Source organism: Monodon monoceros, unplaced genomic scaffold (assembly GCF_005190385.1).
Source record: "Monodon monoceros isolate NGI ecotype Baffin Bay Population unplaced genomic scaffold, NGI_Narwhal_1 Super_Scaffold_22, whole genome shotgun sequence".
Lineage (NCBI taxonomy): Eukaryota > Metazoa > Chordata > Mammalia > Artiodactyla > Monodontidae > Monodon > Monodon monoceros.
Window position 1 is genome coordinate 21,629,735 of NW_021703779.1, and position 16,085 is coordinate 21,645,819.

The 16,085-nt window shown below is 41.6% G+C and overlaps 1 protein-coding gene across 2 annotated transcripts in view; it reads left to right on the forward strand.

Annotated features, from left to right (window-relative positions):
* The first annotated feature begins 219 nt into the window (after positions 1 to 219).
* POLA1 (DNA polymerase alpha 1, catalytic subunit) overlaps positions 220 to 16,085 on the forward strand; it is a 311,176-nt gene continuing 295,310 nt past the window's right edge. For both annotated transcript variants that reach the window (XM_029240606.1, XM_029240607.1), the window contains exons 1-4: positions 220 to 325; positions 5,200 to 5,324; positions 8,318 to 8,414; positions 9,872 to 9,952. In XM_029240606.1, the coding sequence (XP_029096439.1) occupies positions 283 to 325; positions 5,200 to 5,324; positions 8,318 to 8,414; positions 9,872 to 9,952 (346 nt within the window). In that variant the 5' untranslated portion in view covers positions 220 to 282. The remainder of the gene's footprint in view (positions 326 to 5,199; positions 5,325 to 8,317; positions 8,415 to 9,871; positions 9,953 to 16,085) is intronic.

Consider the following 16,085-nt stretch of genomic DNA (forward strand, 5'->3'; position numbering starts at 1 on the left):
CTTTTCCAGCGCCCGACCGCTTTCTTTTTCTGCTCTCCACGGCCTCTCCCGCCGCTCGCTCTTTTCCCTAAGGGGTCATCACGGGGCGCCAAACGCGCGCCCGCGGGAAGGCCGGGGGCGGGGCGCGGCGCGGCGCGGCGCGGCGCGGCGCGGCACGTCAGTGGCCTTCCGGGCGGAAGTCGGCAGCCTCCGGAGCTGCTGATTGGCTTTCTGGGTGGCGCCTGTGTCGGCCTCCGCGCCAGTTTCGGGCTGGTTGGCGCGGAATCGGAAGACTCCGGGACCATGGCGCTGGTGTACGGCGATGACTGCGAGCTGGGGGCGAGCGGTGAGAGATGACCCCGCGCGCGGGGTCCCCAGTTGGGAGTGTGGAGACTGTGGCATGATTGCGGGTGGTGGGGGCTCTGTTTTATTTTTTTCTTAGGTAGGCGCACGCCCGGGTTGACCCGCCGGTCTTTTTGGGCGCGGACCTCGGACGTCCAGGACTGGAACCTGTGAGGCCTCGGACAGGTCTTCTTTGCAGGGCTGTTGGGTCCTGGCAAGCCCGAGCAACCCCCTGCGGGGCTTTTTGTTTGGGAGGCTGCCTCACCTCTCTCACTGCGGGTCTCCGCACTTGGCTGCCTTTCTTTTTATTTCTTTTGGTGAATCTCATCCCACGTGCTGGGCACACCTTCATGAGACTGGCCCCGGTGGGGCACAGTATTGGCCGAAAGTATTTCATTGCTCCCGCCCCAGGTGTCCGCTTGAGGGCTGGGACGGAACGGATGTGCGCCCTTCCCTTGGTAGAAACTGCTGGGGAGATTGTTACACGTTGTACCTCAGCAGGAAAGAAAGCTCTAAGTGCTGTCACGTGAAGATACAAACGCGTTTTGTCTTTGTAGGTAATAGGTTTCTACTTTATGCATTAACAATTTTTTTTCAAATTCTATGGAAAGTTCTTCAGGTGCCGCACAGAAATAGTGTTCACAATCTAGTCATCTCAGGTGAAGCTTCTAAAAAAAAAAGTGTCAGTTCAGCAGCATTTCGGATGCCTTGTATATTACTCCGTTTTCAGTGGTAATATTCTATCTCCAAAAATAGAATACAAAAATGCAAATGGATTTGTCTGATTTCTGAGTTTTGAGCAGTGTGCAACTAAAGTGTGACTTCACTTCAGTGAACTTAAAATTGGGTGCTTCACTCTCTCAGCTCAAGCATCACATCTCCTGTCACTCAAATACATCACCATTAATGAGAACTTGCTTCCTAGTTAGCTTCCTTTGCATTCACCTAGTCGTGAATCACAGATTTAAATGTGTTCTTCTATCCTTTCGCTTTTTAAGACAATTTGTTTTGGAGAGCCCACTAGCCTGAATTACAAATGGGATGTGTGATGTACGTGAACAGTCTTTGCAGCCCTCCATCAGTGATACGTCGCTAAGACCTTTCTTCACTCTAAAAACTACGTTCTCCATGAACATCAAGAAATCACTCTTTGGAGGACATCGTGCAATCTTGAGATCCCTCTTAAGTCATGGTGTTGATGAGTGGCTGGGGACTTGTGACTGGAATTTTTCCTTTCCAGCCGACTTGGAAAGATTGTTACCTGAAAGACTGTTGCAGCCTTGTGTGTGTCTGCCTTGGGGGGTGGTGGGGGTACTCCAGATGGTAATTTTGAACCAACTATTTAAACTTTGGTAACTGGATTTTTTTCATGCTTCTTCTTTTTCTTTTCTTTTTTTTTTTTTTGCTAACTTACCTACTTGAAGCATTGGAGACGTATTCCATAAAGGAAAATTTAGGCCTTTTTTCTCCTTAAGTATTAGAAGATGGGGTGGCTGTGAAAAGTTGAAAGGTCTATAACTAGCTGTTACTGTATATGGAAATGGATAGGGGAGAGTTTAATGATTTAAAAAAGCAGGTACAGTGGTTCATTCAGCAAATATTCATTATGTACCTACGAGGTATAGGCATTCTGTCAGGCTCTGGTGTTACAGTGGTAGGTAAGCTGGGCATGGTTTTTGTCTTCATGGAGTTGAGATGGTAAACATGTAATTATATGCAGTGCTATATTGGGGCTTCCCTGAGAAAACGGCTTTGCTTTATTTTTGTTTTCTAGAAGCTAGACCATGTTAGTGCTAATTGTGAGGTGTTGGCATATGTGTGTGCATCTGTACACACACACACACATACACATTAAGTGAGCTCCTGTATTGCTGAGTACAAAGTAAGCCAAGCATCTTCATTTAATCCTTAAGAACTTTATGAAGCAGACATGATTATCCCCATTTCACATATGAGGACCCTGAGGCTCTGCATTAGAGTCCTTAGGTGTAGGCTACAGGAACCAACTCTAGTTGATTTAAACCGAAAAGGAATTTATCTGAAGGATATTGTGGTGTTCACAAACTCCGGAGAGCCAGTCAGGGGGCACCTTAGCTAGGAACAGTGGTTAAAATCATGCCACAAAACTGGTCCATTGAGGAGGTTGTTGCCAACCATGGCCAAGTACTTGAAATTAGAGCCTTCAAGTACCTTGGGACATTGCTGGCACTGTTGTTCCAGGTACTCAATCCTCCTGTAGCTGTTGCTACTTCTAGAATCTTCCATTAGCCGTCCCCCTTTCCTTGTCACACTAGCTTGTGATTTAAAGTCTGAGCAGGTGTTCATAATTGGAGGGCCTATTTTATATGCCCATGCCCTAGCTGCAAGGGCATAAGGGAGGGGGGACTTCACAGATTCTGATGCTGGGCAGCTTAAAAAACAACAAGACACCTGGCCACTGTAGCTCAGAGAGGTTAACTGGTTGTCTCATGTCACCCAGTAAGTGGCAGAGCCTGGTTGTGCCGCTTCGTCCTAATCTCCTCCCACTCACTCTATGCTCTCATGTCCAGCTTACCTTCCACATTGACTTCCTCTTGGTTTCTGAATACACCTTGCATTTTCATCCCTTTGTAATTTGGCTCATGCCTTTTCCTTTGCTTGTGCCCCTTGTTACCCTGTACTCTGATAGTGAAATTCTACTCTTTCTGTGTTGGAAACCTCCCCTGTGAAGCCTTCTCTGATTTCCCAGGCAAAATTAATGGCTCTCTTTTCTACATTCCCTCAATACTGGCTTCCTACCTCTAATATGGCACCATCTTTATATGATGGTGGGAGCCTCAGGTCTTTTTGCTTTCCTTGACTGGGAGCCCCTTGAGGACCGGCAACTCTGTCCTATTTGTAATTGTACCCCAAACCCTTAGAGTGGCACATCGTTGCCTGTGGAATACGTCTTATTGAAAACCTATGGTTTTTGTCAGGATAATCTGACAAAGGAGTCAAGGGAGTCTTGAAGGGAATACACTGAGGCCACCTTTTCACTCTCAGTGGTCATGTTCCATAATCTCCAAAACCTTTTCATGTAGGCCTGCTCACGATTTTTTGAAATCATTTGAGTGACACCTAAGATTTTGTGGCTGTCATCATTAAGTACCTGCATTCCTTAATGCCTTTCTGAAAATGGATTTAAAAGTCAAATGTGAAAGTCAAACAATAGGCTGAGATGTTATAGAGAGATTCCATTTCCAGAAAGCTAGGGAAAAAAAATCTCTAATTATGCCTCACCTTTAAGATACAGTTTTCAACAGTTCATTGCCAGCACTTGGTACATGTTCTGTAAATTGCATCTTCTATTTCAAACACTTAGTCAAACAGCTGAATGTTGTTATGAATGTTCCAGGGGGGTTGGAGCTTTTAGGATGCCTGTTATCAATACTGCTCCTTTTCTGTGCTTACTACTTTTTATAAAATAATTAGCACAAATACAATACAGTACTCAATTTCACAGACATAGGTGGCAGTCGTGCTGAGCCTCAGCTCATCGCTGGCAGGAGGCACTGTCTTGCTTGGCTTGGGTATTCATCAGCTGGCATATGAAAGTCTTCATTCTGTGGATGAAATCTTTTCAGTACGTGTGTGAGGTGGTCAGTTTATGATGACCCAAAGTGTGAGTAATTCAAAAGTTGAATGACTGACCACTGAGGCTCTCTGGTACTTCAGTAATTTTCTACAAAACACATTTTAATCTTTGTAATCTTTCACCTCATCCTCTAATGTCGTAACCAACTGCATGAGGCCTGGAAATCAGTGGTGGAATCAAGAATCTCCTTAGAGCCACCTTTGTTAAATTCTCCCAACCCCCAATTTATCCTTCCTTTGGAATCCCAGACATTTTATCTGTACCTCTGTTAGGGCATGTGTTACTTCTAAAAATTGTTTTAGAGTTAGTTGCTACTTACAAGCATATCTCGCTTTATTGTGCTTCACAGATACTGCTTTTTTTTTTTTTTTTTTACAAATTGAAGATTGTGGCATCCCTGCATCGGGCAAGTCTGTTGGTGCCATTTTCCCAACAGCCTTTGCTTATTACTTCATGTCCCTGTGTTAACATTATTTTGGTAATTCTCACATTTCACATTTTTCATAATTATATTTGTTATGGTGATCTGTAATCAGGGACCTTGGATGTTACTACAACTCACTGAAGGCTCAGATGATGGTTAGCGTTTTTACCAATAAAGTATTTTTAAAGACATAATGCTTTTGCATACTTAATAGACTACAGTATAGTGTAAACATAACCCTTATATGCCCTGGGAAACCAAAAAAAAAAAAATTCGTGTGACTAACTTTATTGCGATATTCACTTTATGGGTGTTGGTCTGGAACTGAACCCACAGTATCTCCGAGGTCTGCCAGGTATCTCCCAGGTCAGATTGTAAATTCTGTGAGTCTGTGGGCCCTGTCTTTCTTATCTTTGTGTCTCTCAGAGCGCCTGGTACGTTGCAAAGAGCAGGTGCTCCTCAAAGCCTTTCAAATGTTGATTAACAGAACACAAAATGAATTGTCCCTTTTATAACCACTTAACGGCCTGCCACTTCCCTGGGAAAGGTTGTGGGTTAACGACTGATCTCCCTTTAGTGTCTCCAGAGGATATCAGTTGAATTTGGAATTTTTCTCTTTTTGGCGGAAAAAAAATAACAGTTGCTTCAGCTGGAAATTTCTGAAGAGCCACAGGAGCTGCAGATTCAGCCCTGAGCTTGTGAATTATTTCCATTATAAAAAGAATCCATTTGTATAACATTAAACTTGTATATTACTATTGGCTAAAAACTTGCTTTGTTTTTGAGGGAAGATGGCTGACAATTTTGTACATCTCATGTAAATTTGGCTTCTTTTCAGCTGTGTCAGATTCAGGGAGTTTTGTAACTTCTCGATCCCGGAGAGAGAAGAAATCAAAGAAAGGGCGACAGGAAGCTCTGGAAAGACTGAAAAGGGCTAAAGCTGGTGAGAAGTATAAATATGAAGTAAGTAACCATTTTTCTGGGCTTTTTCTCCTGTGCTTCATCTAATTCATAGCCTGTAGATAATTTTATGTCACCTTTGTCACTGATTAGAAATATGCATATATTTAAAGCTTCTTATAATAGTAATTTCTTAATATCAAACATATGGGCATGAGGTAGATTTACAGGTTATGGGAGACTACTGAACTCTTAAAGTTCCTATGAGGCACCTTACAGATGCTTTTAAAATTAGTAAGCACACTGCATCTCTGCTAAGTTCCATGGCTTCGTTGAGGGAACTTACAGATGCTTTTACTTTACTCATAAGGTATTGAGCAGTCTAGCCCAGCACTGCTGCTCCTTGGAGAGAATTGTTGTTTCTAATCTCATATGCAAGGGGAGCGTGGTAGGGACTTGGACCTTCCCTCTGCTGTGTCCTGCGTGTAGGATTGAATGTGATGCCCTTTTGGCTCTTTTCCTCTACCCACTGTCGATGCCCTGCAGGTAGAAAAGCAGATTGGTACCATCTGCACAACATTGTCTAGCTTCACATTGAGGGCACTCCCTGAGGATCTTAACTGCCTCAGGGCTGGAAAGTGATTAATATGAGAAAATAATAATACCAACAACAACAATAGCAACTAATGCAGTTTTTCAGCTAACACTGTTCTAAGTGCTTTTACAAATATGTTCATTTATTTAATCCTTCCAATACCGTATAAAATTAGATACTGTGATTAACAGCATTTCGCATGGGAGGTATATGAGGTCACAGTGGCAGAGCCTTGATTGGAACCCAGGCAGCCTGGCTTCAGAATGTGCCTGTTTAGCCATGGCCTGTTCTGTATTGGGATAGTAAGCAAGTAGAAGAGGATTTTTGTCATTTGGCACCATTCATTCAAGTTAAGGGAGTCAACCAGATCATAAAGGGTTGCTAAAAGGATTACAGTAAAGCAAGAGTAAAGCATTTTTAATGTAGGTACTTCTATAAAGGAGTTCTGTGGGGCATTTCAGATGTTGACACAATGTGACTGATTTCCCATTAATCACTGATGTTAATGGCATGGCTCTAAGAGTTCAAGCTGAGCAGTAGCAGTGTTTTTAGAGATTGAGTCAAAATGACTTTAACGCAAAATGATTTTTTTTTTTTTTTTGCGATACGCGTGCCTCTCACTGCTGTGGCCTCTCCCGTTGTGGAGCACAGGCTCCGGACGCGCAGGCTCAGCGGCCATGGCTCACGGGCCCAGCTGCTCCGCGGCATGTGGGATCCTCCCGGACCGGGGCACGAACCCATGTCCCCTGCACCGGCAGGCGGACTCTCAACCACTGCGCCACCAGGGAAGCCCTCAAAATGATATTTTAAAAATTTTTTAAAATTTTATTTTATATTTTAGAACAATATTTGTTTTATTGTTTATTTATTATTATTTTTATTTATTTTTATTTTTTTAACATCTTTATTAGAGTATAATTGCTTTACGATGGTGTGTTAGTTTCTGCTTCACAACAAAATGAATCAGTTATATATATACATATGTTCCCATATCTCCTCCCTCTTGCGTCTCCCTCCCTTCTACCCTCCCTGTCCCACCCCTCTAGGTGGTCACAAAGCACCTAGCTGATCTCCCTGTGCTATGCGGCTGCTTCCCACTAGCTATCTACCTTACGTTTGGTAGTGTATATATGTCCATGCCTCTCTCTCGCTTTGTCACTATTTTTTAAAAATAGTTTTCCGGTGTCTTTTGATAGTATGTAAATGAGTTGCTTAACCGAGAGACACAGTATGCATAATAGACTTAAGCCAACAAAGCTAACCTTGCCAGTTCCCTCTCCCCTCAAAAAGAAAGTTGGTCAGTACAGTCATTTTAATTAGACTAGTTTGTGTTTGGGTTGTCAAAAAACTTAATTTGGTAGGGCAGGTAATTTCTGTCATCAAATGATCAAAGGCCAGATCAGTGTTTGCTAGTGATCCCTGTTGAGTAGATTAAACCGGAGGTAAAAACTAAGCTTAATCCTGTAATTACTCTAAGCCCAGGTAGTTGTGGCAGAAATCCAGTCAACTCTACCCATCAGGCTCTCAAAGCTCTGTGTCCAGGTGTTTTTTCCTAGAGTCTTAGCTCTTCAGATGGAGTTGGTCGTTTCCTCCAGTCCCCACTTGAAAAGGCAGAACTCTCAAGAGAAGGGGGAGTTTTTAACGAGGTATCTTTAAGTTCTTGCTAACCAGCCCACCAATTTCTCATCTGGGAGATGGGAGCCCGCCAAATTCTCACTGCAGTGGTGTGCATCTATGCTGTCTGTTGCTTTAACTGTGCTGAGGTGGTCTGCTCTGTTCAGGCCAGTAGTTTGTGGTGTTCTGGCCTTCTGGCGGTCGGGCAGCCTGTGTGATTTCAGGCCTTGCCGTTCTCTCCGCACTTGCCCTCTGTTTTTAAGACCTGAAAATGGTGGGGAATCAGTGGTAATACAAATAGGGATCACTCAAAAACCATTTCTAGTGTACCCGTAGTGTGTGTTTTGCTGATTTTTGGAGGGGGATGGATGGGGGAGATTTTCCTTTTGAATTACATTTGGTTGGTTGAACAGTTATTAAGATTATTGTCTATTTGTGGGGCACCATCAGCTAGTGGAGAGGGAGGTGGCATGTCTTACAGGTTTGCCAAGTACAGGAGAAACCAGTCTCAAAATTACAAGTGACTAATCCCCAAAGCAGCTAATGAAGAATTGGCTATAATTCAGTTTGTTTTTTATGAAGTAGATGAGTAATTGCTGGTGTGACAAGTATATTATGCTAATGGAATCATTTAATTTCTTATGTTAACACCCACCTAAAAGGAATACTAAGTTAATTGATGTCTATTTAAGGAAAATCCTGCAGTGGTGTTGAATGTCAGAACTCATGATTTGGTTGCAGCTACTCCTTCAGGCTGCCATTCCACTTTGAATTTGACAATTTTTTCATCAGAATTGTTTAACACTTTCACTCCACTTGAAACTCTCTCAAACTTGTACGATGGCAGGTAGAGGACTTCACAAGTGTTTATGAAGAAGTTGATGAGGAACAGTACTCGAAGCTGGTCCAGGCCCGCCAGGATGATGACTGGATCGTGGATGATGGTATGTGGGAAGAAACCGCCTGCCAGGCACTGTATCATTTGCTTTTCGTAGCTTCTCACTTGGTGGAGTTGCTGCTTTGCTTGGGCAGATGTAAGGCGCTAACTTAAGGTCATACCTTTGGTTTGGGTTTTCCTCAAATGCATGATTTGAGGGTGTGGAATCAGAAAAATAGGAAGTTTATTGAGGGACATTTTGGAGAAGCCAGGCACACACCTCAGGCTATAGTATAAATCCTCCAGGAAATGACTGTAGCAATTGGAAGGAACCTGTGGGCCATCCCCATGTGATGGGGCGTAGGAAAATTCTATCTCACAGAATGGCTGTGAGGATTACAGGAGACTGTACTCGTGAAGAGTAACTTTGGCAGGGGCCCCGGGCAGAGGGTGGTCCCCATGTTCTTACAGCCCTTGTGGAAAGCTCGATGGTTCCTGTTTGTGGGACTTGACTTCTTGGACGTGTGAGTGCTGACTGCGGAGCAGAGGGAGGGGGGTGTAGACTGTGCCTGCCACTATATTTTTGTTCCTACTTCTGTAATTGAACTCAGCTATATTGCCGGCTTTCCAGGCTCAGTAGTTGTGGCGCACGGGCTTAGTTGCTCTGTGGCATGTGGGATCTTCCCAGACCAGGGATTGAACTCATGTCTCCTGCATCGGCAGGCGGATTCTTAACCACTGCACCAGCAGGGAAGCCCGACTTCTGGTGATCTTGATTCTTTTACTTTTTTTTTTTTTTTTTTTTTGTGGTATGTGGGCCTCTCACTGTTGTGGCCTCTCCCGTTGCGGAGCACAGGCTCTGGACGCGCAGGCTTAGCGACCATGGCTCACGGGCCCAGCCGCTCCGCGGCATGTGGGATCTTCCCACACCAGGGCACGAGCCCGCGTCCCCTGCATCGGCAGGCGGACTCTCAACCACTGCGCCACCAGGGAAGCCCGATTCTTTTACTTTTTATTCTTCTGGTAGAGTAGAAGTACTGTAAAGCATCCTATTGTGGCAAACTTTGATCCTATGGGCCAAATGATTACCTTAGTTCACCTAAATAGGCATAGTATACAGTTGATCCTTGAACAATATGGGTTTGAACTGCTTGGGTCCACTTGTATGTGGATATTTTTCAGTATTAAATACTACAGTACTACATGGCCCATGGTTGGTTGAATCCGCAGATTTGGAAGAACTGTGGATACTGATGGCTGACTGTAAGTTATGTGTGGATTAACCCCCAGGTTGTTCAAGGGTCAACTGTATATCCTTTGGTTTTGACTCAGAAAACGTGTGTGGGTGCTGTGTTTCATCTGACTTCTGGTTGAACAGGATTCTGCTGCACTTAAAAATGGCCTGGGCCAGGAGAACCTCTGAGTGGGTATAAAAGGTTTTTTTTTAATCTTTTTGTCATGGCTAAAATATTATTGGCCAATTTTAGAAATTTGATCCCGATATATTACATTTTGTTCCTGCAGATGGTATTGGCTATGTGGAGGACGGCCGAGAGATTTTTGATGATGACCTTGAAGATCATGCCCTTGATTCCCATGAGAAAGGTATCTGCATTTTGAGATATATAGAATTGTCTAAAATTTCAGCCGACTTGGTACTTTGACACAGTTTCTTTAAGGAAAAAGGACCTACCACAATTGTTTTTCAGTATAAAAAATGTTCTAATGTTGAAAGAAGCGTAGTTATGTAGAAAATTAAACGCAAAAAGCGTAAACAACCAGGAAATGAAGTATCATGTCTCTGTTATCCAAAGAGTTTAGTCTTACTTATTTTGGAACTTTTAGTCCTGTGGTCATTTTAGACTTGATAATTTTGGGGGCTGCAAGAATTGATGTCTTTTCATTCCTACTGAAGTGACATACTTAGAATTTTAGCTCTTTGATAGAAGTACAGTACAATAACAAGGTTTAGAACTTCTGTCGACTTGCTTTGTTTAATTGAAACTTAAAATGATATGAATGTATGTGTCATAGTTTCTTAGCTACACAATCATTGGCAAAAAAATTTTTTTGAGTAAACAAGCCTGACTTAGTTCCTGTAAAATGAGAGGGGAAAATTCCCTTCAGTATTTGTTTTTTTGGTTTAGTTCATTATTACCACCAAGTGGTAGATCACTGGTCAGCACTCTGTGGCCCACTTACGGCCAGTTTGTTTATGGCCCACTTACGGCCCGTTTATTTTTGAATAGCTTTATTGAGACATAATTAACATACCATACAATTCACCGATTTAAAGTGAACATTTCAGTGGCTTTCAGTATAGTTACAGTAGTACAGCCATCACCACAATCGATTTCATTACCCCAGAAGGAAATCATACCTGTTACTATATAGCCCTCAAGCTAAGAATGGCTTTTACATTTTTAAAGTGTGTGTAAAAAAAGAAAAGAAAAATTCAAAGAAGAATATGCAACAGCTTAAGAGACGTGTGTGGCCACAAAACCTAAAATCTGTGCTCTCTTTACCCTTTTCAGAAAGTCTGCATCTTAATTTGTAGATTATTAACATTTTATGACATTTGTTCACTTTGTCCCTCTTCCCCTTTCCCAGACACATACATGCAGACTTTGTTTTTGGTGAATTTATTGAAAGTAAGTTGTAGACATGCTTCAGTGGTGATCTCCTAAGAACAAGGGTTCTTGTCTTTTTAGTCACAGTACCATTCTCAGGATGTTATCTAAGATTTTGTCCATATTAAGATTTCCCCAGTTAGCCCAATAATGTCTTTTATAACTGTTTTTAAAAATGCAGTGTCCACTTGGCTTTTCATGTCTCTTTAGTCTTATTTAGTGTAGAGAGCAGCACCATCCCTCCTTCCTCCCTCTCTGGCCCAATGTCTTTCATGACATTGACATTTTTAAAGGGACCAGGGAATTCCCTGGGGGTCCAGTGGTTAGGACTCCATGCTTTCACTGCCGAGGGTGTGGATTCGATCCCTGGTCGGGGAACTAAGATCCTGGCAAGCCATGTTGTGTGGCCAAAAATAAAATTAAAAAAACAAAAAACGACCAGGCTGGTTGTTTTGCTGAACGTCCCACAACCTGGGATTTGCCTGATTGTCTTTTTGTGCTTAGAATCAGGTTAAATATTTTGACAAAAATAAAATTTAGATGAACTTGTGTCCTTGCCACTCATATCAGGGACACATAAGGTGAGTTTGTCCCATTACTGGTGAAAAGAAGTTTGATCTCTTGGTTTAAGATGATGTTTGTCAGATCTCTTCCTTGTGAAGCTACCTTTCCACCTTTGTAATTAATGGAAATAGGGGTGATAATTTGAAACAGTGTGTGTATATCCCTTTTTCCCACCAACTTTTACCCAGTGCTTTCAGCCTCTACTGATGATCCTTACCCGTTTTTTTTTTTTTTTTTTTTTTTTGGCCACGCCGTGCAGCTTGCAGGATCTTAGTTCCCCAACCAGTGATTGAACCTGGCCCGGCAGTGAGAGTGCCGAGTGCTAACCACTGGACTGCCGGGGAATTCCCCTTACTCTCCTTTTTTAAATTAGCATTTCAAACTCATGGATTTAAATAAAAGTGCTGTTACAGTTCAGTATCCATTATCATCGTTTTTTTGTTTGATGTGCAAATTACCACAAATTTGGCAGTGGGAGACCCTTTGAGCTGGCTCTACTGTCCTTTTGGCATGGTCTCATCAGTCTTTGAGCATTTCCTTGCTTTCTGGGCCAACAAGATGTTCCAGGTTCTCCTTGGGTGATTCCTGTCCTAGACCTGGAATCACCCATTTCTCCCAAGAATCATGGTCCCTTTTAGTAGCAGATCTGGGGGAGGGATGTGCTCGTTGCTCCTGGGATGTAATGGTTTCTAGGCCATTTCAGGGAACAGAGCTAGGAGATTATATATACATGTATGCTGTGAATTCATACTGATACATTCGATTCAAGTGTAAAACCACAGGGTACTTCATTTTCCCAATCTATATTTGTGTTTAGCTTCACCCTCAGTGAAAACCCTTGTCTTCTAAAATATACTCAGAATAATTTTGGGAAATTTAGAATTACTAAACCTATACCTCTAGCAACAACCCTTCTAAGTAAAGTTTACAATTTCTTTGCAGTTTTTAAAATTTGTTTTTGGCCGCACTGCATGGTATGGGGAACTTCCCCCACCAGGGATTGAACCCGTGTCCCCTGCAGTGGAATCACGGAGTCTTAACCACTGGACCACCGGGGAAGTCCTCTTTGCAGTTTTGTTTGTTCTTGGCATATATCCTACTGAGAGTGTATGGTGACGGTGTTGTGTTTAGAAGCTATATGAAGTAATTTTTTTCTGTGCTGTAGTATCAGTTTAGTACGGAGGTTCATTTGTTTTTGCTTGTATTTGAATTTAGGCTTTTAAAAATATCCTTTTTTTTCTTTTGTTTTAATTTTAGTTTTTGAGTATTGTAAAACATTTTTATGGCTTAAAAATCAAAATGATATTCAAGAAATAGACTAGATAACTTTTACTCTCACCTCTATGCTTTCTACTTCATTTCTCCCCATCTCCATTTTTATTAGTTTCTAATTATCCTTCCTGTGTTCCCCTTTACAAAAAAATAAGGTTGTATATGTTTTTTTCACGTGGGATGTTATTCGTTCATTCATTAGTTAAATTATGTGGATCATCTTCCTGGTTTCTGCCAACCTGTGTCATGTAGGAACGCTACACACTGGTACCTACCATTAGATAGTAGTGTGGCTAATTGTGTTATTCCTACTTTTTATGAGTCCATGAAGAAGAGGATGAAGTGAGCCCATGTGATTTTTCACCTCCCTGAAGTGAGGAGGTTTGTGTTAGTTTCTGGCGTTGTTGTTAATTATATCATCTTGAATGAGTCCTATCACCTCTCTGGACATTAGTTTTGTCAGCTGTAAATTAGGAGATTGGACTGGACAGGGAGGTTCTCGAGGAAGGGACCCACGTCCTGATCATCTCAATGCTGATCACAATAGCAAGTGCAAAGAAAATGTGCAGCACTTATTGAATAAATGAACCATCTCTGTTTCTGTAATCATTATGTTAGCGTTTCCCACTAATACGTCAGTGGAGAGAATGACTTGACATTCTGAAGGAGAACTAATCTTAGAAATCTATTCCATGCTTTGTCACCATTCACCCACAAGTCGCTGCTGTTTCAGTGTCTTTCCCAAGGAGCCCAGTAAGGTCCCAAGATCTTCAGAATGGAAATGGAATTCCGCGATCCACTTTAAACACTTAGAAGAAATCGTAGAGTTTTGCCTGGGAGTAAAAGGTCAACTCTTTTTGGTGTAGATCCAGTCCCTGGCATGTTGTTTTCAAACAGAGAGAAAAACATCAACTAAATCCCAATGAAGAAAAGTCAGTGGGAAAACGAATAAAACAAATCAAATTGGGGACTTCCCTGGCGGTCCAGTTGTTAAGACTCTGCACTTCCATTGCAGGGGGCCTGGGTTCGATCCCTACTTGGGGAACTAAGATCTAAGATCCCGCATGTTGCGTGGCACGGCCAAGAAAAAAAAAACCGGAAAGTAAGAAAGAAAAAAACAAAAACAAAACAGAAGCCCTAAAATTGTGGAAGAATTTCATCTCAAATGTTGACTCCTGTTCTTTCTCTGTTTCCTGTTGTCCTGTCTAATTCCTGCTAACCTACAATGGTGAGATTAAAGCCCCTTAGTGAAGCCTTCCTTGCTAGTCAAACCTCTATTGACCTTCTGTTTTGATACTCTTTATTAGGACCTGAATTTTGTTTACTAAACATTTTGACCATTGCCTATATTCTCTTTTCAAACTGCTCCAAATGATCTCTTTAAAAAATTAAATTCCCCTGTCTTATGTTTTTCACAAATGTGCTACAAATCTTTTCATAGTCTTAGGCACATGAAAAGTACATAACAGAAAATTTATCATCTGTGACATTTAGTGCATTAACAGTGTTTGCAACCATGACCATTATCCAGTTGCAGAACATTCTTTCACACCAGATGGAAACTCATACCCATTAAGCAGTCATTCCCGAGTCTTCTTTCCCTCAGCCCCTGGCAACTGCTAACCGCTTTCTGTCTCTGGATTTCCTATTTTGAATATTTCATACAGTGGGAATCATGCAATTATGTGAACATTTGTGTCTGACCTGTTTCATTTAGCATAGTGTTTTCAAGGTTCGTTCATGCTGTAGCATGAATCAGTACTTCATTCCTTTTTAGGGCTGAATACTATTAGATTGCAAGGATAGACCACATTTTGTTTATTCATTTATTAGTTGTAGTGCATTTGGGTTGTTTCCGTCTTTTGGTTATTGTGACCAGTGCTGCTGTGAACTTTTGTGTACCAGTTTTTGTTTGAACACTTGTTTTTAATTCTTTTGGGCATATGCTGAGGAATGGAATTATGTGTATGTATTTTTATTCCCTTTTCTTTCTTACGCAAAGGATATTTTCTATAGATACTTCTGTACTTGGCATTTTTTCACTTAAGAAGATATCCTACATCAACTATACTTCAATTAAAAAAGGAAAACAAAAAAGAAATAAAACTGTATTGATAATGCAGAAAAAATGAAAATTCTGAAATGCTAAAAATAAAAGATAGCCTGAAAATCACTGCATACCAGCACATAGAGGGCTTTCTTTCTTGCTTGCTTATTTCTATATAGCTGCATAGTATTCCATTGTACGGATGTACCAGGGTTTATTCATGTGGTTTTCTTTTCTTTTTTTTTTTTTACATCTTTATTGGAGTATAATTGCTTTACAATGGGGTGTTAGTTTCTGCTTTACAACAAAATGAATCAGTTACACATATACATATGTTCCCATATCTCTTCCCTCTTGCGTCTCCCTCCCTCCCACCCTCCCTATCCCACCCCTCCAGGCGGTCACAAAGCACCGAGCTGATCTCCCTGTGCTATGCGGCTGCTTCCCACTAGCTATCTACCTTACGTTTGGTAGTCCATGCCTCTCTCGCTTTGTCACAGCTTACCCTTCCCCCTCCCCATATCCTCAAATCCATTCTCTAGTAGGTCTGTGTCTTTATTCCTGTTTTACCACTAGGTTCTTCATGACATTTTTTTTCTTAAATTCCATATATATGTGTTAGCATACGGTATTTGTCTCTCTCTTTCTGACTTACTTCACTCTGTATGACAGACTCTAGGTCTATCCACCTCATTACAAATAGCTCAATTTCGTTTCTTTTTATGGCTGAGTAATATTCCATTGTATATATGTGCCACATCTTCTTTATCCATTCATCCGATGATGGCCATTTAGGTTGTTTCCATTTCTGGGATATGGTAAATAGAGCTGCAATGAACATTTTGGTGCATGACTCTTTTTGAATTATGGTTTTCTCAGGGTATATGCCTAGTAGTGGGATTTCTGGGTCATATGGTAGTTCTATTTGTAGTTTTTTAAGGAACCTCCATACTGTTCTCCATAGTGGCTGTATCAATTTACATTCCCACCAGCAGTGCAAGAGTGTTCCCTGTTTTCCACACCCTCTCCAGCATTTATTGTTTCTAGATTTTTTGATGATGGCCATTATGACTGGTGTGAGATGATATCTCATTGTAGTTTTGATTTGCATTTCTCTAATGATTAGTGATGTTGAGCATTCTTTTGTGTGTTTGTTGGCAGTCTGTATATCTTCTTTGGAGAAATGCAAATCAAAACTACAATGAGATATCATCTCACACCAGTC